The sequence below is a fragment of the Tachyglossus aculeatus genome, chromosome 8 (genome assembly GCF_015852505.1).
Source record: "Tachyglossus aculeatus isolate mTacAcu1 chromosome 8, mTacAcu1.pri, whole genome shotgun sequence".
Taxonomy (NCBI): Eukaryota; Metazoa; Chordata; class Mammalia; order Monotremata; family Tachyglossidae; genus Tachyglossus; species Tachyglossus aculeatus.
In genome coordinates, this window is record NC_052073.1 from 35,611,185 (window position 1) to 35,633,689 (window position 22,505).

The 22,505-nt window shown below is 54.7% G+C and overlaps 1 protein-coding gene across 1 annotated transcript; it reads right to left on the minus strand.

Moving 5' to 3' along the window:
- Positions 1 to 2,838: 2,838 nt before the first annotated feature.
- Positions 2,839 to 20,559, minus strand: PSMF1 (proteasome inhibitor subunit 1). Its single transcript, XM_038750372.1, has 7 exons — positions 20,417 to 20,559; positions 15,745 to 15,945; positions 11,173 to 11,255; positions 8,940 to 9,104; positions 4,435 to 4,488; positions 3,992 to 4,153; positions 2,839 to 3,095 (listed from the first exon to the last, which is right to left on the minus strand). The coding sequence occupies exons 1-7, from the start codon at positions 20,546 to 20,548 to the stop codon at positions 3,044 to 3,046; spliced, it is 849 nt and encodes a 282-aa protein (XP_038606300.1). The 5' UTR covers positions 20,549 to 20,559; the 3' UTR covers positions 2,839 to 3,043.
- Between the last annotated feature and the right edge of the window lie 1,946 nt (positions 20,560 to 22,505).

Consider the following 22,505-nt stretch of genomic DNA (forward strand, 5'->3'; position numbering starts at 1 on the left):
ACTTGTGCATAGCTATTCTATTTATTTTATTTTGTTAGTGTGCTTGGTTTTGTTCTCCGTCTCCCCCTTTTAGACTGTGAGCCCACTGTTGAGTAGGGACTGTCTGTTTATGTTGCCGACTTGGACTTCCCAAACGCTTAGTCCAGTGCTCTGCACACGGTAAGCGCTCGATAAATGCGATTGATTGATTGATTGATTAGCGGGTGATGGGCGGGGCTTGGAGAGACGGAGTATGAAGGGGGCGTGACCTAGCGGGGTGCGTTGGTGGGCGTGGCTTAGCGGGCGAGGGGCGTGGCCTGGAGATGCGGCGTGTGTGAAGGGGGCGTGGCCTAGCGGGGTGCGTAGATGGGCGTGGCTTAGCGGGGCGAGGGGCGGGGCTTGGAGAGGCGGTGTGCGTGAGGGGGCGGGGCTTAGCGGACAATGGGCGGGCGCTCGGGAGGGGCGTGGCTCAGCGGGACGAGGGGCGGGGCCTGGAGAATGGGCGCACGTGAAAGGGGGCGGGGCTTAGCAGGGCGAGGGTGTGGTCTAACGGGTGAGGGGCGGGGCTTGGAGGGATGGAGCGCGTGGAGGCGTGGCTCAGCAGGCGAGGGGCGTGGCTTGGGAGGCGGGGCACATGGAGGGGCGGGGCTTGGAGAGGGAGTACGTGAAGGGGTGGGGCTTAGCGGCCGAGGGGCATGGCTTGGGGGGGGGGGGCGCGCGAAGGGGGCGTGGCCCAGCGGCCGAGGAGGCGGGGCTTAGCGGCGAAGGGGCGGAGCGCGTGAAGGGGGCGGGGCGTGGAGAGGCGGGGCAAGTGACTTAGCGGATCAGGGGGCGGGGCTGGAAGAGGAGGAGCTCGTGAAGGGGGCGTGACCTAACAGCGTGGCTCAGTGGAAAGAGCCCGGGCTTTGGAGTCAGAGGTCACGGGTTCAAATCCCGCCTCCGCCAACTGTCAGCTGGGTGACTCTGGGCAAGTCACTTCACTTCTTTGGGCCTCCTCAGTTCCCTCATCTGGAAAATGGGGATGAAGACTGTGAGCCCCCCGGGGGACAACCTGATCACCTTGTAACCTCCCCAGCGCTTAGAACAGTAAGTCAGCGCTTAACAAATACCAACATTATTATTATTATTAGCGGATTCATTCATTCAATCGTATTTATTGAGCGCTTCCCTCTCTAGTGCTTAGAACAGTGCTTTGCACACAGTAAGCGCGTAACAAATGCTGTCATTATCATCATTCGTTCAGTCGTTCATTCAGTCGTATTTATTGAGCGCTTACTGTGTGCAGAGCACTGGACTAAGCGCTTGGGAAGTCCAAGTCGGCAACATAGAGAGACGGTCCCTGCCCAGCAGCGGGCTCACAGTCTAGAAGGGGGAGAGAGACGACAAAACAAAACATCTTAACAAAATAAAATAAATAGAATAAGTATGTACAAATAAAATAGAGTAATAAATCCGTACAAACACATATACATATATACAGGTGCTGTGGGGAGGGGGGTGTCAGGGGGCGGGGTTGTCAGGGGGTGGGGCTTGGTGAGGCGGTGCGCGCGAAGGGGGCGTGGCTTAATGGGCCGCTGCGTGACGCGCGTAAGGGGCGGGGCTTGGAGAGGCGGGGCGCATGAAAAGGGCGTGGCCTGGGCTGGAGGGCGTGGCTTGGAGAGGCTGTGCGTGCGAAGGGGGCGTGGCTTAACGGGCCGCTGCGTGACGCGCGTAAGGGGCGGGGCGCGTGGAAAGGGCGTGGCCTGGGGTGGAGGGCGTGGCCTGGAGAGGCATGGCTCGCGAAGGGGGCGTGGCTTAACGGGCCACTGCGCGGCGTGACGTAAGGGGCGTGGCTTAACGGGCCACTGCGCGGCGTGACGTAAGGGGCGGAGTTTGGATAGGCGGGCGCGTGAAAGGGGCGCGGCCTGGGATGGAGGACGGGGCCGTTGCCAAGGCCCCTCCCCACGTGACTCCGGATCCCCCAGGGTGGGGCGGGGCGGCGCGCATGCGCGTGGGGAGCGTGGCCTCTGCCGGGGTGCGCATGCGCACACGCGCGCCTTGAGGGTGCCTGGTGAGAGACGGCCAGAGACACAGAGAGACGATGAGAGACAGAGTGAGTGGGGAGAGACAGTCAGAGACTGAGTGAGGGGGACATTCATTCAATCGCATTTATTGAGCGCTTACTGTGTGCACAGCACTGTACTAAGCGCTTGGGAATTACACAGTCTCTCACTGTGTCACTTGTACTTCCCAAGCGCTCAGTACAGTGCTGTGCACACAGTAAGCGCTCAATAAATACGATTGAATGAATGAAAGAGAGAGTGGGTGGGGAGAGCCAGTCAAATCCACATTTCCCACTCTACCTGTGGTTCGTTTCTCTTCACGTCCGCCCCCCCCCCGGGACTGTCAGCTCTCTGTGGGCAGGGAATGAGTCTGTTCTATTGGCCTCACCTATTGGCCTCAGTTCCCCATCTGTAAAATGGGGATGAAGACTGGGAGCCCCGTATGGCACAACCTGATCACCCCGTATCTCCCCCAGTGCTTGGCACATAGTAAGCGCTTAATACCCTAATGATTACTACGACTGTATTAGACTCTCCCAAGCACTCAGTATAGTGCTCTGCACCCGGTAAGCGATCAATAAATACAACTGATTGGCCCCGTGAGGAATTCGGCCCTCCTCTTCCTCATCCCGCTCGTCCCGACTGGGTTCTGGTCGCCGCTCCGATTTCCGGGGTGACCTCGGCCCGCCGCCTCGCAGCGGGCGGCAGCTCGGTTCCCTTGGGATTCAGGGGGCGACCCCGGAAAGCCCCCTCCTCGGGGTGAGAACCCCCCCCCCACCGCCCCGCACAACCGACGGGAAGGACACACAACAGCCGGTGGCCGGCAACGTCCGCTTGTATTGGGGTGTCCGCGCCTTCTCCTCCGTCCAAACACCCGAAATCTTCTGCGTCCTCACGGCGGTGAGGGGGTCGGGTGGGGGGAGAACCGCCACGGTCCCCTCCACCCGGCCCCGTCCCCTGCCCGGTGCCCCCGGCCCAAGGTGGCGGTTGCCTTGGTTGGCCGAGGGCGGGAGAGCCGGTCTTCACAGGAACATGTTGTCGAAGCCCGGGGGCGGCAGGTGGTCGGGGGTCGGCCTGCAGTGGGGATGGGGGGGGACGCACACCACGAAACCTTGTGAGGTGTGGGCGTGTGTGTGTGTGTGTGTGTGTGTGTGTGTCTGAGGGGTGGGGTGTGTTTGGGGTGTGTAGTGCGGGTGTGTGTGTGTGTGTGTGGCGTGTTTGTGAGGTGTGTAGTGTGTTTGTGAAGGGGTGTGGGGTGGATGTGGGGGGCCTGGGGGGGGGGGGGGTACCTGTGAGCGGTGGGGTGTTTGGGTTGTGTGTATCTGCGAGGTGTGCTTGTGAGGGGGGTGGGGGGTGTGGTTGTGAGGTGTGTGGGGCGTGCTTGTGAGGTATGTCTGTCAAGTGTGAGGCGTGTGTACCTGTGAGGTGTGTGGCAGTGAGACGTAGATGGAGTGTGTTTGCGTGGGGGTGTGGGGGGTGTTTCTGAGGGGCGTAGGGGGTGTTTTGTGCAGTATGGTGTGCGTTTGTGAGGTGTGAGGAGGTGTGAGGTGTGTCTGTGAGACAGAACGAGAGAAGAGCCGCCCCTGGGGGGGAGCGCGACTAAAGTGATCCCCTGCAGGGAGAAGTGGGGGTGTGGGGAAAGCGGGGAGGGGGGTTGTACGTTTTGGCACCCTCTACCCCAGGCTGGGCACTTTCCTTTCATTCTGCCTCCTTCTCCCGGGCCCACCCCACCTCCCTGAGCGGGCTGTCCTCCTCCCCCCTCCTCAACCCCGTTGTGCCGGACTGTCCCAAACGCTCAGCCCAGCGCTCTGCGCATGGTGAGCGTTCAATAAATACCACCGACTGGAATGACTGACCACCAGCTCCCTGCGGGCGGGGGGGGGACGTGTCCGCCAACCCCGTCGGATGGGCCCCTCCCCAGCGCTCAAGGCCGGCTCCCTGCCCTCGGGAAGCGTCCGCTCGCTACCCACCCCGAAGCGCCGGTTCCGCTGGGCCCGAACGGGTCGAAGCGGGCTCCCGGGGGGACGGCGCCTGGCGGGAGGCGGCTGGGGAGGCCGGCGGAGGGGTCGAAGAAGGGCCTCGGGTGGCCGGACCGCAGGGGGTCCACGATCATCCCGCCCAAGTGACCTCCGCTGCCGGGACAAGAGAGGAGAACGGCGTCAGCGCCCCTTCCTCCCTCCCTCCGTCCCGCCTCACCGGGGCCCGGGACGTCCGGTGACCGGTCCGAGGTCACTCCGCGGGCCCGACCACCCCCGCGACGGGCCTCGGTTCCGACCCACGCCTTCCTCCTCCTCCTCCGGTCGGCACGCGGGCAGGGATGGTGCCCGCCGACTTTGCGCGGGGCTCTCCCGCGCGCTCGGTCCAGTGCTCCGCACAGAAGCAGCGCTCCACGGCGTATCCCAAATCCGCTCACCCGAAGGGGTCCAGGTCGGTTCTCCCGACGGCGAAAGGATCCACCGGGCTGGGCCTGAGAAAGAGACGGGGACGGTTAATCGGCGGAAGTGGGGGGCGCCCGGAGATCGGGGTCCTCGGGCGATTTGGGGAGGGGAGGGGGTCCAGAAACTGGGTGAAACCAACCTCCTCACTGCCCTCCATCTCAATCAATCAATCAATAGTATTTATTGAGCGCTTACTATGTGCAGAGCACTGGACTAAGCGCTTGGGAAGTACAAACTGGCAACACAGATCTCGTCTCTCGCGCCCCCGGCCCACCTCCCTATCTACGCTGGACGCTCGTCTCGCATCATCATCAATCGTATTTATTGAGCGCTTACAATGTGCAGAGCACTGTACTAAGCGCTTGGGAAGTACAAATTGGCAACATATAGAGACAGTCCCTACCCAACAGTGGGCTCACAGTCTAAAAGACAGTCTCTCGACTGTCAGCTCGTCGTGGGCGGGAAATGCGCCTGTCTACTGGTGTATTGGACTCCTCCAAGCGCTCAGTCCAGTGCTCTGCTTCCCGTCCGTCTCCCCCTCTAGACCGTCAGCTCCTTGTGGGCAGGGACTGTGTCTCTTTATGGTTCTGCTGGATTTTCCCAGGCACTGAGTATGGTGATCTGCACATGGGAAGTGCTCGATAAATACGACAATGAACGAATGAATGAATGAATGACTCTATTTATTTATTTTACTTGTACATATCTATTCTATTTATTTTATTTTGTTAGTTCGTTTGGTTTTGTCTCCCCCTTTTAGACTGTGAGCCCACTGCTGGGTAGGGACTGTCTCTATATGTTGCCAATTTGTACTTCCCAAGCGCTTAGTACAGTGCTCTGCACACAGTAAGCACTCAATAAAAACGATTGATGGTGATGATGAATGAATGAATGACAGAAAGAGAGAGAGAGACACAGAGACAGACACATCCCCCGCCTTGCCTCCCTCCCCACACCACCTGTCTATATGTTTGCACGTATGTTACTCTATCTATTTTATTTGTACATATTTATTCTATTTATTTTATTTTGTTAATATGTTTTGTTTTCTGTCTCCCCCATCTAGACTGTGAGCCCGCTGTTGGGTAGGGACCGTCTCTATAATGTTGCCGACTTGGACTTCCCAAGCGCTTAGTCCAGTACTCTGCACACAGTAAGCACTCAATAAATACAGCTGAATGAACGATTGAACGAATGACGATAATGACAGCATTTGTTACACGGTTACTATGTGCAAAGCACTGTTCTAAGCACTAGAGAGGGAAGCAGCGTGGCTCAGTGGAAAGAGCCTGGGCTTTGGAGTCAGAGGTCATGGGTTCAAATCCCGGCTCTGCCAATTGTCAGTTGTGTGACTTTGGGCAAGTCACTTCACTTCTCTGTGCCGCAGTTCCCTCATCTGTAAAATGGGGATTAAGACTGTGAACCCCCCGTGGGACACCCTGATCACCCTGTAACCTCCCCAGCGCTTAGAACAGTGCTTTGCACATAGTAAGCGCTTAATAAATGCCATTATTATTATTATTAGAGAGGATACAAGGTGATCAGGGTGTCCCACACGGGGCTCCCGGTCTTCATCCCCATTTGACAGATGAGGGAACTGAGGCCCAGAGAAGTGAAGCGACTTGCCCAAAGTCACCCAGCTGACAAGTGGCGGAGCTGGGATTTGAACCCGTGACCTCCGACTCCAAAGCCCGGGCTCTTTCCATCGAGCCACGCGGCTTCTCCGGGCCCGTGGCCCCGGGCCGCTTTAAGGCTCACCCCTGTGAGAGGGACGGAGAGAGACGGAGACGCCCGGCCCCGATTAAGATTCAAACATGTATGTCATTGTCCTTAGGGGTTATTGATAATGTGTGTGTGTGTGGTTGGAGTATATAGTTCTGCATATATAGAGTATACAGTATTCTGTCTCCCCCTTTTAATCAATCAATCAATCAATCAATCGTATTTATTGAGCGCTTACTGTGTGCAGAGCACTGGACTAAGCGCTTGGGAAATACAAGCCGGCAACATACAGAGACAGTCCCTACCCAACAGCGGGCTCACAGTCTAGACGGGGGAGACAGAGAACAAAACCAAACATACTAACAAAATAAAATAAATAGAATAGATAGGTACAAGTAAAATAAATAAATGGAGTAATAAATATGTACAAACATATATACAGGTCTTTCTTTCCTTTGCCAGAGTTTGACATTTACAGAATTACACCTCATGTGCAAAAGCTCCCCAAATCATCATCATCAATCGTATTTAGTGAGCGCTTACTATGTGCAGAGCACTGTACTAAGCGCTTGGGAAGTACAAACTGGCAACACATAGGGACAGTCCCTACCCAACAGTGGGCTCACAGTCTAAAAGGGGGATGGATGAATGAATGAATGAATGAATGAATGAGTCGGGCTAAGTTTGCATTGTTGCTTCACCATTCATTCATTCATTCATATTTACTGAGCGCTGACTGCGTGCAGAGCACTGTACTAAGTGCTTGGGAAGGCCAAGTCGGCAACATTTTCCCATTATCCGCTGACACGGGCCTGACCTCTTATTTTCGGCCAGGAAGCTAACAGCATGCTCGGAGTGGAGGGGTGGGGGAAGTGACTTCTTGGGGTGGGGCTGCCAAAGAGAAATAATCTCCAAATACATATTCTCTACACGATTACGTAAAATTTAGGAAAAACAAAATGACACCAAATGGGGAGGGCAGATAATGACTGCCCAAAGTATCTGTTCTCATGGACTCCAATAAACCCGCAACTTCCAGCGGAAAGGCTGAACTGTAGTTATTGCCCGGGAAGTTGAACCCCTTCTGCTTTTAGACTGTCAGCCCGCTGTTGGGTAGGGACCGTCTCTATATGTTGCCAATTTGTACTTCCCAAGCGCTTAGTACAGTGCTCTGCACATAGTAAGCGCTCAATAAATACGATTGATCGATTGATTGATTCTGCTGCTTGTGCAAAAACCAACTGGGAAATACGTGTTTCCTGGCCCAGATGAGTAGTATCACCAAGGCTGCTTCTGTGGTTTCTGGAGGAGGGGCAACAGAGACCACTGGGCATTGTATCATCATCATCATCATCATCATCAAACGTATTTATTGAGCGCTTACTGTGTGCAGAGCACTGTATTAAGCGCTTTTAGACTGTGAGCCCACTGTTGGGTAGGGACTGTTTCTATATGTTGCCAACCTGGACTTCCCAAGCGCTTAGTCCAGTGCTCTGCACACAGTAAGCGCTCAATAAATACGATTGATGATGATGATGATGATAGTTATTTGTCCTTGGTACTCAGAGATGCCACTGTTGATGAAATTCCCCTATGAGTGCGCATATGGCTGGAAAAACCCGTGCAGGACCCATGGTCTTGGCCACATTTAGACTGTGAGCCCACTGTTGGGTAGGGACTGTCTCTAGATGGTGCCAATTTGTACTTCCCAAGCGCTTAGTACAGTGCTCTGCACATAGTAAGCGCTCAATAAATACGATTGATGATGATGATGATGATGCTTTGGTACACACACAGTCTGGCCTTTGTCGTGTTTGTTGTTTTCAGGGCCTGGTTACTGCCAGAGACCCCCGCCTTACCTCTTTCCCCTCCCCACAGCACCTGTATATATGTTTGTACATATTTATCACTCTATGTATTTGTTTTATCTCTACGTATTTATTCTATTTATTTTGTTAATAGGTTTTGTTTTGTTCTCTGTCTCCCCCTTCTACACTGGGAGCCCACTGTTGGGTAGGGACCGGCTCTAGATGTTGCCGATGTGGTTAGAGTATATAGTTAGTTGTCCTTGGTACTCAGAGATGCCACTGTTGATGAAATTCCCCTATGAGTGTGAATATGGCTGGAAAAACCCGTGCAGGACCCACGGTCTTGGCCACATTCGGCACACACACAGTGTGGCCTTTGTCATGTTTGTTGTTTTCAGGGCCTGGTTTCTGCCAGAGACCCCCGCCTTACCTCTTTCCCCTCCCCACAGCACCTGTATAATGATAATAATAATAATAATGGCATTTATTAAGCGCTTACTACGTGCAAAGCACCGTTCTAAGCGCTGGAGAGGTTACAAGCTGATCAGGTTGTCCCACGGGGGGCTCACGGTACACCTGCTTGTACATATTTATTACTCTATGTATCTGTTTTATCTGTACCTATTTTGTTAATATGTTTTGCTTTGTTCTGTCTCCCCCTTTTAGACTGTGAGCCCGCTGTCGGGTAGGGACCGCCTCTAGATGTTGCCAACTTGGACCTCCCAAGCTCTGCACACAGTAAGCGCTCAGTAAATACGACTGAATGGATGAATGAAATTCAGTCCTGTGACTATTGGAGTGTTGCTTTGGGGAGAGACGGAGAAGGGGAGAGAGGGAGAGACCCCCCCGGGGGGTCCCCCCGGCTGACCGCCCGCTCTCCGAGAGGGAAAGGATTCAGGGAGCTGCGGCAACCGGGCGGCCGAGGGGGTGGGCAGCGTGCGGTCACTCACCACGGGAACTGCCTGCCGGCGTCCGGGAGCGGGGGCCGCACGTGCAGGGGGTTGGGGTCTCCGGGCGGGGGCCGCTCCTCGCCGGCCTTGCTCCAGGGGCGGAGCAGGGGGCTCACGATGGCGGAGGCGATCAGGGTCCGGAGCCCCTCGCTGTCCTTGTAGACCCTGCCGGGCCCAGAAGGGACGGGGGGAGTCGGGGGGGCCGGGGGGCTCCCGGCCGGGGGGGGATCGGGGGGCCGTTCCCCGGACCCCCGGGCCGGGCGGGGGCGGCGGGCCGGGCGGGCCCGGCGGCGGGCGGGCCGGTCCCGGGCCCCCCGGGGTTGAGGGCGGGAGCCCCTGGGGACCCCCCGAGGGCCGGCTCTCCCACCCGGGCCTTCCGGGCCCTTCCGGCGGCTCCTCCTTGGCATTGAAGCGGCCCCGACTGCCCCCCGCCCCGGCCCGCCCGGGGGGCCCACCCGTCGCCGGCCATTGTGAGCTCAGCACCGGCCAAAGGGATGTGAGTATGTGTGTGTGTGTGTGACATCACCGGGCCGAGAGCCCGGGACTCGGTTTCCCCGGGCGCGGCCTCACGAGGGAGCGGAGAGATGCCCGGTGCCTTGGGGTGAGGGGCCCCTTCGGGGATGAACCCTGTTTCCTACCGCTCTTCATTCCACGCTTTTGCCCCACTGGGTGACCTTTCCCTACGGCCTCGGCTTCTCCCCATCCTGTGACCTTTCCCTACGGCCTTTGCTCCTCCTCACCCCGTGACCTTCCCCTATAGCCCCCGCTCCCTCCGCCATACACGTTTTCCCTACAGCCTTTGCTCCTCCTCACCCCGTGACCTTCCCCTATAGCCCCCGCTCCCTCCGCCATACACGTTTTCCCTACAGCCTTTGCTCCTCCTCACCCTGTGACCTTCCCCTATAGCCCCCGCTCCCTCCGCCATACACGTTTTCCCTACAGCCTTTGCTCCTCCTCACCCCGTGACCTTCCCCTATAGCCCCCGCTCCCTCCGCCATACACGTTTTCCCTACAGCCTTTGCTCCGCCTCACCACGTGACCTTCCCCTATAGTCCCCGCTCCCTCCAAGCAGTGTGGCTCAGTAGAAAGAGCCCGGGCTTTGGAGTCAGAGGTCGTGGGTTCGAATCCTGCCTCCGCCACCTGTCTGCTGTGTGACCTTGGGCAAGTCACTTCACTTCTCTGCGCCTCAGTTCCCTCATCTGTAAAATGGGAATTAAGACTGTGAGCCCCACATGGGACAACTTGATCAGCTTGAATCCCCCCCCAGCGCTTAGAACAGTGCTCTGCACATAGTAAGTGCTTAACAAATGCCAACATTATTATTATTACTATTACCTTCTGAGCCTCAGTTACCTCATCTGTAAAATGAGGATTAAGACTGTGAGCCCCACGTGGGACAACTTGATCCCATTGTATCCCCCCAGCGCTTAGAACAGTGCTTTGCACATAGTAAGTGCTTAACAAATGCCATCATTCTTCTTCCACCGTACACGTTTTCCCTACAGCCTTTGCTCCTCCTCACCCCGTGACCTTCCCCTATAGCCCCCGCTCCCTCTGCCGTACACGTTTTCCCTACAGCCTTTGCCCCGCCTCACCACGTGACCTTCCCCTATAGCCCCCACTCTCTCCGCCATGCACATTTCCCCTACAGCCTTTGCTCCTCCTCACCCCGTGACCTTCCCCTATAGCCCCCGCTCTCTCCGCCATGCACATTTTCCCTACGGCCATTGCTCCTCCTCACCCCGTGACCTTCCCCTATAGCCCCCGCTCCCTCCGCCGTGCACATTTTCCCTGCGGCCTCTGCTCCTCCTCACCCCGTGACCTTCCCCTATAGCTCCCGCTCCCTCCGCCGTGCACGTTTTCCCTACAGCCTTGGCTCCTCCTCACCCCACGACCCTCCCCTATAGCCCCCGCTCTCTCCTCCGTGCACATTTCTCCTACGGCCTTGGCTCCCCCTCACCCCGTGACCCTCCCCTATAGCCCCCGCTCCCTCCGCCGTGCACATTTTCCCCATGGCCTTGCTCCCTCCGAGTGGGACCCCTCCTTACGGCCTTCGCTCCACCCCCCATGGCCAACCCCGGCCACGGGGCCTTTCCCTACAGCCCCTACATCCCCCTGGAGCCCTGACTCTCCGTGGGACCTTTCCCAAAACCAGCCCGGGGAGGGGGACATAAGGGGACCTCCCCCCCCCCCCGCCCCCCCCCCCCCCCGCCCCCCAATCCGCCCCAGGTACCTGTGGAAATCGTTCAGGTGGTCCCCATCGATGTAATCGGCCACATTGACGGTCAGGCTCACCACACGCTGGGAGTTAAACTCCTGGGGAATGATAATAATAAAGATGATGATAACAATGGCGCCCGAGTGAATACTGAATGAGAAGCAGCGTGGCTCAGTGGGCAGAGCCCGGGGGTTCAAACCCCGGCCCCGCCACATGTCTGCTGTGTGACCATGGGCAAGTCGCTTCACTTCTCGGAGCCTCAGTTCCCTCACCTGGAAAATGGGGATGAAGGCTGTGAGCCCTATGTGGGACAACCTGATCACCTCCTATCCCTCCCGCCCCAGCACCTAGAACAGTGCTTTGCACATAGTAGGTACGTATTTTATTTGTACATATTTATCCTATTGATTTTATTTTGTTAATATGTTTGGTTTTGTTGTCTATCTCCCCCTTCTAGACTGTGAGCCCACCATTGGGTAGGGACCGTCTCTATATATTGCCAACTTGGACTTCCCAAGCGCTTAGTACAGTGCTCTGCACATAGTAAGCGCTCAATACGACTGAATGAATGGTGCTTAATAAATGCTATCATTATTATTAAAACTGCTTTGCACATAATAAGCGCTTAACAAATGCCATCATTTCCTTCCTTTCCCCCTCGTCCCCCACTCCATCCCCACCATCTTACCTCCTTCCCTTCCCCACAGCACCTGTATATATGTTTGTACATATTTATTACACTATTTTTTTATTTATTTTACTTGTACCTATTTTATTTATTTTATTTTGTTAGTATGTTTGGTTTTGTTCTCCGTCTCCCCTTTTTAGACTGTGAGCCCACTGTTGGGTAGGGACTGTCTCTAGATGTTGCCAACTTGGACTTCCCAAGCGCTTAGTCCAGTGCTCTGCACACAGTGAGCGCTCAATAAATACGACTGATTGACTGATTGATTGATTATTATTACTAAGTTCTTACTACGTGCCAAGCACTGAGAGGCCAATCAGACTGGACACAGTCCCTGTCCCCCGTGGGGCTCACGGTCTTCACCCCCATTTTGCAGAGGAGGGAACTGAGGCCCAGGGAAGTCAAGTGACTTGCCCAAGGTCACCCGGCAGACATGGGGGAGGGGGGCGAGTAGAGCCAGAAATGTGTGGGGTTACGGCAGGAGGGGGCTTGGGGGGATTGGGAGAAGGAAGCCCACCTGGGTCCTGGGTGGGGGCTCAGGATGCTCTATTAGCAATAAACGTGGATCTTAATTCCAACTTTTACCGTTCACATTACACGATATGGTGCGACTATAATCACTAATAATAAATATTCGCCTCAATAATCATTAATCAATCAATCAATCGTATTTATCGAGCGCTTACTGTGTGCAGAGCACTGGACTAAGCGCTTGGGAAGTCCAAGTTGGCAACCTATAGAGACAGTCCCTACCCAACAGTGGGCTCACAGTCTCAAAGGGGGAGACAGAGAACAAAACCAAACACACTAACAAAATAAAATAAACAGAATAGATATGTACGAGTAAAATAAATCAATCAATAAATAGAGTAATAAATCTGTACAGACATATATCCATAAATACAGGTGCTGTGGGGAAGGGAAGGAGGTAAGATGGGGGGGATGGAGAGGGGGACGAGGGGGAGAGGAAGGAAGGGGCTCAGTCTGGGAAGGCCTCCTGGAGGAGGTGAGCTCTCACTATCGCGTGCAGGGCTCTGTGCTGAGCGCCTGGGAGAGTCCAGTAGTGCAATAAACAGACCCATTCCCTGCCCGCGACGGGCTGATAGTCTAGAGGGGGAGGCGGACGTTGATGACAGAAATCGCTACACCGCGCCTGAGCGCTTGGGAGAGTCCCATCCGGTTAGGAGACACAATCCTTGCCCTTAGCAGGGAAAGGAAGCAGCGTGGCTCAGTGGAAAGAGCCCGGGCTTGGGAGTCAGAGGTCATGGGTTCGAATCCCGGCTCTTCCAATTGTCAGCTGTGAGACCTTGGGCCGGTCATTTCACTTCTCTGGGCCTCGGTTCCCTCCTCTGTCAAATGGGGATGAAGCCTGTGAGCCCCATGTGGTACAACCTGACCACCTTGTATTAGCGAAGCAGCGTGGCTCTGTGGAAAGAACCCGGGCTTGGGAGTCAGAGGTCACGGGTTCGAATCCCGGCTCTTCCAATTGTCAGCTGTGAGACCTTGGGCCGGTCACTTCACTTCTCTGGGCCTCGGTTCCCTCCTCTGTCAAATGGGGATAAAGCCTGTGAGCCCCATGTGGTACAACCGGACCACCTTGTATTAGAGAAGCAGCGTGGCTCAGTGGAAAGAGCCCGGGCTTGGGAGTCAGAGGTCACGGGTTCGAATCCCAGCTCTTCCAATTGTCAGCTGTGAGACCTTGGGCCGGTCACTTCACTTCTCTGGGCCTCGGTTCCCTCCTCTGTCAAATGGGGATGAAGCCTGTGAGCCCCATGTGGTACAACCTGACCACCTTGTATTAGCGAAGCAGCGTGGCTCAGTGGAAAGAGCCCGGGTTTGGGAGTCAGAGGTCATGGGTTCGAATCCCAACTCTTCCAATTGTCAGCTGTGAGACCTTGGGCCGGTCACTTCACTTCTCTGGGCCTCAGTTCCCTCATCTGTACAATGGGGATGAAGAATGGGAGCCCCATGTGGGACAACCTTATCACCTTGTAACCTGCCCAGCGCTTAGAACAGTGCTTTGCACATAATAAGCGCTTAATAAATGCCATTATTATCATTTCCTCCGGCGCTTAGTACAGTGCCCAGCACGTAGTCAGCACTTAGATTAGAGAAGCAGCGTGGCTTAGTGGCAAGAGCCCGGGCTGGGGAGTCAGAGGTCATGGGTTCTAATCCTGGCTCTGCCACATGTCGGCTGTGTGACCTTGGGCAAGTCACTTCACTTCTCTGGGCCTCAGTTCCCTCATCTGTACAATGGGGATGAAGACTGTGAGCCCCCTGTGGGGCAACCTGATCGCCTCGTGACCTCCCCAGCGCTTAGAACAGTGCTTTGCACATAGTAAGCGCTTAATAAATGCCATTATTATTATTATTATTATCATTTCCTCCGGCACTTAGTACAGTGCCCGGCACGTAGTCAGCACTTAGACTAGAGAAGCAGCGTGGCTTAGTGGCAAGAGCCCGGGCTGGGGAATCAGAGGTCATGGGTTCTAATCCTGGCTCAGCCGCATGTCGGCTGTGTGGCCTTGGGCAAGTCACTTCACTTCTCTGAGCCTCAGTTCCCTCATCTGGAAAACGGGGATTAAGACTGTGAGCTCCACATGGGACAACCTGATCACCTTGTATCCCCCCAGCGCTTAGAACGGTGCTTTGCACGTAGTAAGCGCTTAATAAATGCCATCATTATTATTATTATTATTATCCCGGCTCTGCCACTTGTCTGCCGTGTGACCTTGGGCCAACCCCTTCACTTCTCTGGGCCTCGGTTCCCTCCTCTGTAAAATGGGGATGAAGACTGGGAGCCCCCCGGGGGACAACCTGATCACCTTGTATCCCCCCCAGCGCTTAGAACAGTGCTGGGCACATAGTAAGCGCTTATCAAATACCACAGTTATTAGAGAGGCAGCGTGGCTCAGTGGAAAGAGCCCCGGCTTGGGAGCCAGAGGTCGTGGGTTCTAATCCCGGCTCCGCCACTTGTCAGCTGGGTGACTTGGGGCGAGTCACTGCACTTTCCTGAGCCTCGGTGACCTCGTCTGTAAAATGGGGGTGAAGACCGTGAGCCCCACAACGAGCCGACAGTCTCGAGGGAGCCTGGGGATGCTGAACGCAAAAAACCACAACTTCCAAACAAGCAGCAGCGTGGCTCAATGGAAAGAGCCCGGGCTTCGGAGTCGGAGGTCGTGGGTTCAAATCCCGGCTCTGCCAACTGTCAGCTGGGTGGCTTTGGGCAAGTCACTTCACTTCTCTGTGCCTCAGTTACCCTATCTGTAAAATGGGGATTAAGACTGTGAGCCTCACGTGGGACAACCTGATCAACTTGTATCTACCCCAGCGCTTAGAACAGTGCTTTGCACATAGTAAGCGCTTAACAAATACCAACATTATTATTATTATTATTCTCTGCAAAAAACCAAAACTTCCAAACAAGCAGCAGCGTGGCTCAATGGAAAGAGCCCGGGGCTTCGGAGTCGGAGGTCATGGGTTCAAATCCCGGTTCTGCCAACTGTCAGCTGGGTGGCTTTGGGCAAATCACTTCACTTCTCTGCAAAAAACCAAAACTTCCAAACAGGAAGCAGCGTGGCTCGATGGAAAGAGCCCGGGCTTTGCAGTCGGAGGTCGTGGGTTCAAATCCCGGCTCTGCCAACTGTCAGCTGGGTGGCTTTGGGCAAGTCACTTCACTTCTCTGGGACAACCTGACCACCTTGTATCCCCCACCCACCCCGGGTGCTTAGAACGGTGCTTCGCTCATAGTAAGTGCTTAACAGATGCCATCGTTATTATGATTATTATTAAATGCCACGAGAACAAAAAGAGGGCAACGAACGGAAGGCCTCCCCTGCTGCCCCCCACCCCAGCCCGGGTCCGTTCCCCTTCCCCTGGGTCTTCCCGGGGTGTGGCCTCACTATGGCGTTGAGGATGAGGGAGCCGTCGATGGGGATGGCCTTGAGGAGCAGCTGTTGCGGGGCGACGGCGTTGGCGGGGTCACGGTGGTCCGCGGCCCGGCGGTAGCGTAGGGTGACGAGATCCGGGTCGGCGTTCCAGCCGGCGGGAAGCAGCTCCGATTCCTCCTCCTCTTCCTCCTCCTCCTCCTCCTCCATGCCCTCCTGCCGACCGGATTCCATCGTAGTTATCAATCAATCGACCGTATTGATTGAGCGCTTACTGTGTGCAGAGCACCGGACTAAGCGCTTGGGAAGTCCAAGTTGGCAACATATGGGGATGGTCCCTAACCGACAGTGGGCTCACAGTCGAGAAGGGGGAGGCGGAGAACAGAACCAAACATATTGACAAAATAAAATAAATAGAATAGAAATGTACAAGTAAAATAAATATGTACAAACATATATACATATATGCATATATATATACTACCTGTATGAGACAGTCCCTACCCAACAGTGGGCTCACAGCCTAGAAGGGGGAGACAGAGAACAAAACCAAACATATTGACAAAATAAAAAAATAGAATAGACATAAATAAATAGAATAAAATAAAATAAATAGAATAGATACATATAGGCACACACACATATATATGTATATATATATATATATATATATATATATGTATATATATATATACACTACCTGTATGAGACAGTCCCTACCCAACAGTGGGTTCACAGTCTAGAAGGGGGAGACAGAGAACAAAACCAAACATATTGACAAAATAAAATAAATAGAATAGATATAAATAAATAGAATAGAATAAAATAAATAGAATAGATATATATATATATATACTACCTGTATGAGACAGTCCCTACCCAACAGTGGGTTCACAGTCTAGAAGGGGGAGACAAAGAACAAAACAAAACATATTGACAAAATAAAATAAATAGAATAGATATGTACAAGTAAAATAAATACGTACAAACATATATACATATACGCATATATATATACTACCTGTATGAGTAAAAAACCAAACATATTGACAAAATAAAATAAATAGAATAGATATGTACAAGTAAAATAAATATATACAAACATATATACATATATGCAGGTAGTATATACATACTACCTGTATGAGACAGTCCCTACCCAACAGTGGGCTCACAGTCGAGAAGGGGGAGTCAGAGAACAAAACCAAACATATTGACAAAATGAAATAAATGGAATAGATATGTACAAGTAAAATAAATAAATACGTACAAACATATATACATATATGCAGGTAGTATATATATACTACCTGTATGAGACAGTCCCTACCCAACAGTGGGCTCACAGTCTAGAAGGGGGAGACAGAGAACAAAACCAAACATACTGACAAAATAAAATAAATAGAATAGGTATGTACAAGTAAAATAAAAAAATAGAGTAAGAAATATATATATATATATATATATGCATAGTTACAGAGCGCTTACTGGGCGCAGAGCACGGCACTAAGCGCTTGGGAGAGGACGACACAAAGGCTGTCTCCCCCGTCTAGACTGTGGGCCCGTCGGTGGGTAGGGACCGTCTCGAATGTTGCCAGCTTGTACTTCCCAAGCGCCTAGTACAGTGCTCTGCACACGGTAAGCGCTCAATAAATACGACTGAATGAATGAATCAATGACAGATGGCACCAGACTCCGGTCTCCATCTACACCCGCTCCCTTGGAGAATTCATTTGCCCCCATGCTTCAAGTCCCACCACAATAGTTTTTATTATTATTGTTGTTGTCATTGAGCGCTTACGGTGTGCAGAGCACTAGACTAAGCATTTGGGAGAGTCCAATACAGTGATATGACAGATGCAACGAGCTGCCCGCAAGGAGGGGGAGAGGGACGGGAAGAGAAGGGAATACATGAGGAAGGGGGACGGGAGTGGTGTGGGGCTGGGGCGAGGCGGAAGGGAGCGGGAGAGGAGGAAAGGAGGGCGCAGTCAGGGAAGGCTTCTGGGAGGAGGAGGAGGGTCTTCAATAAGGCTTCGAAGGGTGGGGAGAGCGACGGTCTGTGGACCGTGAGGCGGGACGAGGGGGTCGGCGGCCACACGGGACACATCGAGCCCCGGGGAGAAGGCTGACGTTAGGGGAGCCAAGCGTGCGGGCCGGACTGTACTAGACGATCGGCCAGGGGAGGTAGGAGGGGGCCCGGAATGCCCCCAATCCCTCTGCCCATCTGCCAAGCTCGCTCTCTTCCTCCCTTCAAGGCCCTGCTGAGAGCCCCCCTCCTCCAGGAGGCCTTCCCAGACTGAGCCCCTTCCTTCCTCTCCCCCTCGTCCCCCTCTCCATCCCCCCCATCTTACCTCCTTCCCTTCCCCACAGCACCTGGATATATGGATATATGTTTGTACATATTTTTTACTCTATTTTATTTGTACATATCTATTCTATTTATTTTATTTTGTTAGTAGGTTTGGTTTTGTTCTCTGTCTCCCCCTTTTAGACTGTGAGCCCACTGTTGGGTAGGGACTGTCTCTAGAGGTTGCCAATTTGTACTTCCCAAGCGCTTAGTACAGTGCTCTGCACATAGTAAGCGCTCAATAAATACGATTGATGATGATGATGATGATGAGGGGGCCGGGGGATGGACGGCTTTAAAGCCGACGGCCACAAGTCCAACACTAAACAGACGCATTCCCTGCCCGCAACGAGCTGACAGTCTCAAGGGAGTTTGGGGATGCTGAAAACAAAAAAACACACCCAAAACTTCCAAACAAGAAGCAGCGGGGCTCAATGGAAAGAGCCCGGGCTTTAAGTCGGAGGTCGCGGGTTCAAATCCTGACTCCGCCAACTGTCAGCTGGGTGACTTGGAGCGAGTTGCTTCACTTCTCTGGGCCTCAGTGACGTCATCGGGAAAATGGGGATGAAGACTGGGAGCCCCCCGTGGGACAACCTGATCACCTTGGAACCTCCCCAGCGCTTAGAACAGTGCTTTGCAATCCATCAATCAATCAATCATATTTATTGAGCGCTTACTATGCGCAGAGCACTGTACTAAGCGCTTGGGAAGTACAAATTGGCAACAGATAGAGACAGTCCCTACCCAACATTGGGCTCACAGTCTAAAAGACTGCGCTTACTCTTCGCACAGAGTAAGCGCTTAATAAATGCCATTTAAAAAAAACAGTGGGGGGAAAAAAAGAGGGGGGCAGCGGTTCTGAAACTGGAAACTGTCCCTGGGGCTGTTAAAGAGAGAAAAAGAAACTGAAAATAATGTAATGAAAATGAAAGTGAGCTCAGCCTGAGGCCGGGAAATGACATCCCCTGGGCCGGAGGGAGAGACGGAGACAAAAAAGAGACAGTGAGAGAGGGGAGATCAATCAATCAACCAATCAATCGTATTTATTGAGCGCTTACTGTGCGCAGAGCACTGTACTAAGCGCTTGGGAAGTACAGGTTGGCAACATATAGAGACAGTCCCTACCCAACAGTGGGCTAGACGGGAGGCGAAAGGCAGGGAGCGGGATGCCAGGATAGCTGAGACCCCCCCGTGCCCCCCAACACCCTGAGGCCGGGGGAAGGGAGACAGGGGCCGGGTCTGACCTGATCGTGTGGCGTTTAGCACATAGCAGGCCCTCCAACCTGTCACTAAATCCCATCCTTTCCACCTTCACGACGTGGCTCAGATGGGCCCTTTCCGCTCCATCCAAACGGCTCCCACGTTCATTCATTCAATCAATCGTATTTATTGAGCGCTTACTGTGTGCAGAGCACTGTACTAAGCGCTTGGGAAGTCCAAGTTGGCAACATCTAGAGACAGTCCCTACCCACCAGTGGGCTCACAGTCTAAAAGGGGGGGACGGAGAACAAAACCAAACAGACTAACAAAATAAAATAGACATGTGGCGGAGCCGGGATTCGAACCCACGACCTCTGACTCCAAAGCCCGGGCTCTTTCCACTGAGCCGCGCTGCTTCTGCTGCTGTTAGACTGTGAGCCCCCTGTTGGGTAGGGACTGTCTCTATGTGTTGCCAATTTGTACTTCCCAAGCCCTTTGTACAGTGCTCTGCACATAGTAAGCGCTCAATAAATACGATTGATTGATTGATTTTAGACTGTGAGCCCACTGTTGGGTAGGGACTGTCTCTATGTGTTGCCAATTTGTACTTCCCAAGCGCTTAGTCCAGTGCTCTGCACATAGGAAGCGCTCAATAAATACGATTGATTGACTGATTGATTGATTTTAGACTGTGAGCCCACTGTTGGGTAGGGACTGTCTCTATGTGTTGCCAATTTGGACTTCCCAAGCGCTTAGTCCAGTGCTCTGCACATAGTAAGCGCTCAATAAATACGATTGATTGACTGATTGATTGATTTTAGACTGTGAGCCCACTGTTAGGTAGGGACTGTCTCTATGTGTTGCCAATTTGGACTTCCCAAGCGCTTAGTCCAGTGCTCTGCACATAGTAAGCGCTCAATAAATACGATTGATTGATTGATTGATTCTGATGATGATGCACAGCAGGGCGCTGGGCGGGTGGGAGAGGCCCCGGGGGGAGGGGCGCTTAGTCCAGCGGTCTGCATCATCATCATCATCATTGGTATTTATTGAGCGCTTCCTATGTGCAGAGCACTGTACTAAGCGCTTAGTCTGCAGGCAGGAAGCGCTCAATAAGTAGTGGGGAGGGGAGGGGGTGACCTGTTGTTTGTGGCCGAGGCAGCGGTAGCGGTGGGTGACGAGCTCCCAGTGGGCGAACAGCAGCAGGGCCTCGTGAGGGCGGGACGGGCCCGCGGAGCAACGGAAAACCGCCTCCAGGCCCGGGGACGACATCCCGCGGGCGCGCGCACGCGGCCGTGACGTCGCAAGCCACGCCCACCGGGGGGAGCGTTCTCCGTAGGGGGCGGGGCCAGACGAGGCCACGCCCACACGGGGCGTGGCGCCCACGGCGGGGCGGGACCGAACGGAGCGACGCGCGCGCGGCGGTGACGTCACAAGCCACGCCTTCCAAGCGGGGCAGGCCCCTAGACAGCCACGCCCACTAGGGGGAAGCGTTCGTCGTAGGGGGCGGGGCCAAACGGAGCGACGCGCGCGCGACAGTGACGTCACAAGCCACGCCTTCCAAGCGGGGCAGGCCCCTAGACAGCCACGGCCACTAGGAGCAAGAGTTCGTCTTAAGGGGCGGGGACAGATGAGGCCACGCCCACACGGGGGTGACGTCCCCAACGGGGCGGGGCCAAACGGCGCGACGCGGGCGGCTGTGACGTCACAAGCCACGCCTTCCAAGCGGGGCAGGCCCCAAGACAGCCACGCCCACTAGGGGAAGCGTTCGTTGTGAGGGGCGGGGCCAGATGAGGCCACGCCCACACGGGGGTGACGTCCCCAACGGGGCGGGGCCAAACGGCGCGACGCGGGCGGCTGTGACGTCACAAGCCACGCCTTCCAAGCGGGCAGGCCCCAAGACAGCCACGCCCACTAGGGGAAGCGTTCGTTGTGAGGGGCGGGGCCAGATGAGGCCACGCCCTCGTGGGGGTGACGTCCCCAACGGGCGGGGCCAAACGGCGCGACGCGGGCGGCTGTGACGTCACAAGCCACGCCTTCCAAGCGGGCAGGCCCCAAGACAGCCACGCCCACTAGGGGAAGCGTTCGTTGTGAGGGGCGGGGCCAGATGAGGCCACGCCCTCGTGGGGGTGACGTCCCCAACGGGGCGGGGCCAAACGGCGCGACGCACGCTGATGCGACGTCACAAGCCACGCCCCCCAAGCGGGGCAGGCCCCTAGACAGCCACGCCCACAGGGGGAAGCGTTCGTCGTGGGGGGCAGAGGAGGCCACGCCCACACGGGGGCGTGACGTCCACGGCGGGGCGGGGCCGAACGGAGCGACGCTCGCGGCTGTGACGTCACAAGCCACGCCTTCCAAGCGGGGCAGGCCCCTAGACAGCCACGCCCACTAGGGGGAAGCGTTCGTCAATCAATCAATCAATCAATCAATCGTATTTATTGAGCGCTTACTATGTGCAGAGCACTGTACTAAGCGCTTGGGAAGTACAAATTGGCATCACATAGAGACAGTCCCTACCCAACAGTGGGCTCACAGTCTAAAAGGGGGAGACAGAGAACAGAACCAAACATACTAACAAAATAAAATAAGTAGGATAGAAATGTACAAGAAAAATAAATAAATAGAGTAATATGTACAACCATATATACATATATACAGGTGCTGTGGGGAAGGGAAGGAGGTAAGACGGGGGGATGGAGGGGGGACGAGGGGGAGAGGAAGGAAGGGGCTCAGTCTGGGAAGGCCTCCTGGAGGAGGTGAGCTCTCAGCAGGGCCTTGAAGGGAGGAAGAGAGCGAGCTTGGCGGATGGGCAGAGGGATTGGGGGCATTCCGGGCCCGGGAGATGACGTGGGCCGGGGGTCGATGGCGGGACAGGCAAGAGCGAGGTACAGTGAGGAGATTAGCGGTGGAGGAGCGGAGGGTGCGGGCTGAGCAGTAGAAGGAGAGAAGGGAGGTGAGGTAGGAGGGGGCGAGGGGATGGAGAGCCTTGAAGCCCAGGGTGAGGAGTTTCTGCCTGATGCGCAGATTGATCGGTAGCCATTGGAGGTTTTTGAGGAGGGGAGTGATATGTCCAGAGCGTTTCTGGACAAAGATAATCCGGGCAGCAGCATGAAGTATGGATTGAAGTGGAGAGAGACACGAGGACGGGAGATCAGAGAGAAGGCTGGTGCAGTAGTCCAGATGGGATAGCATGAGTTTGTCGTAGGGGGTGGGGCCAAACGGAGCGACG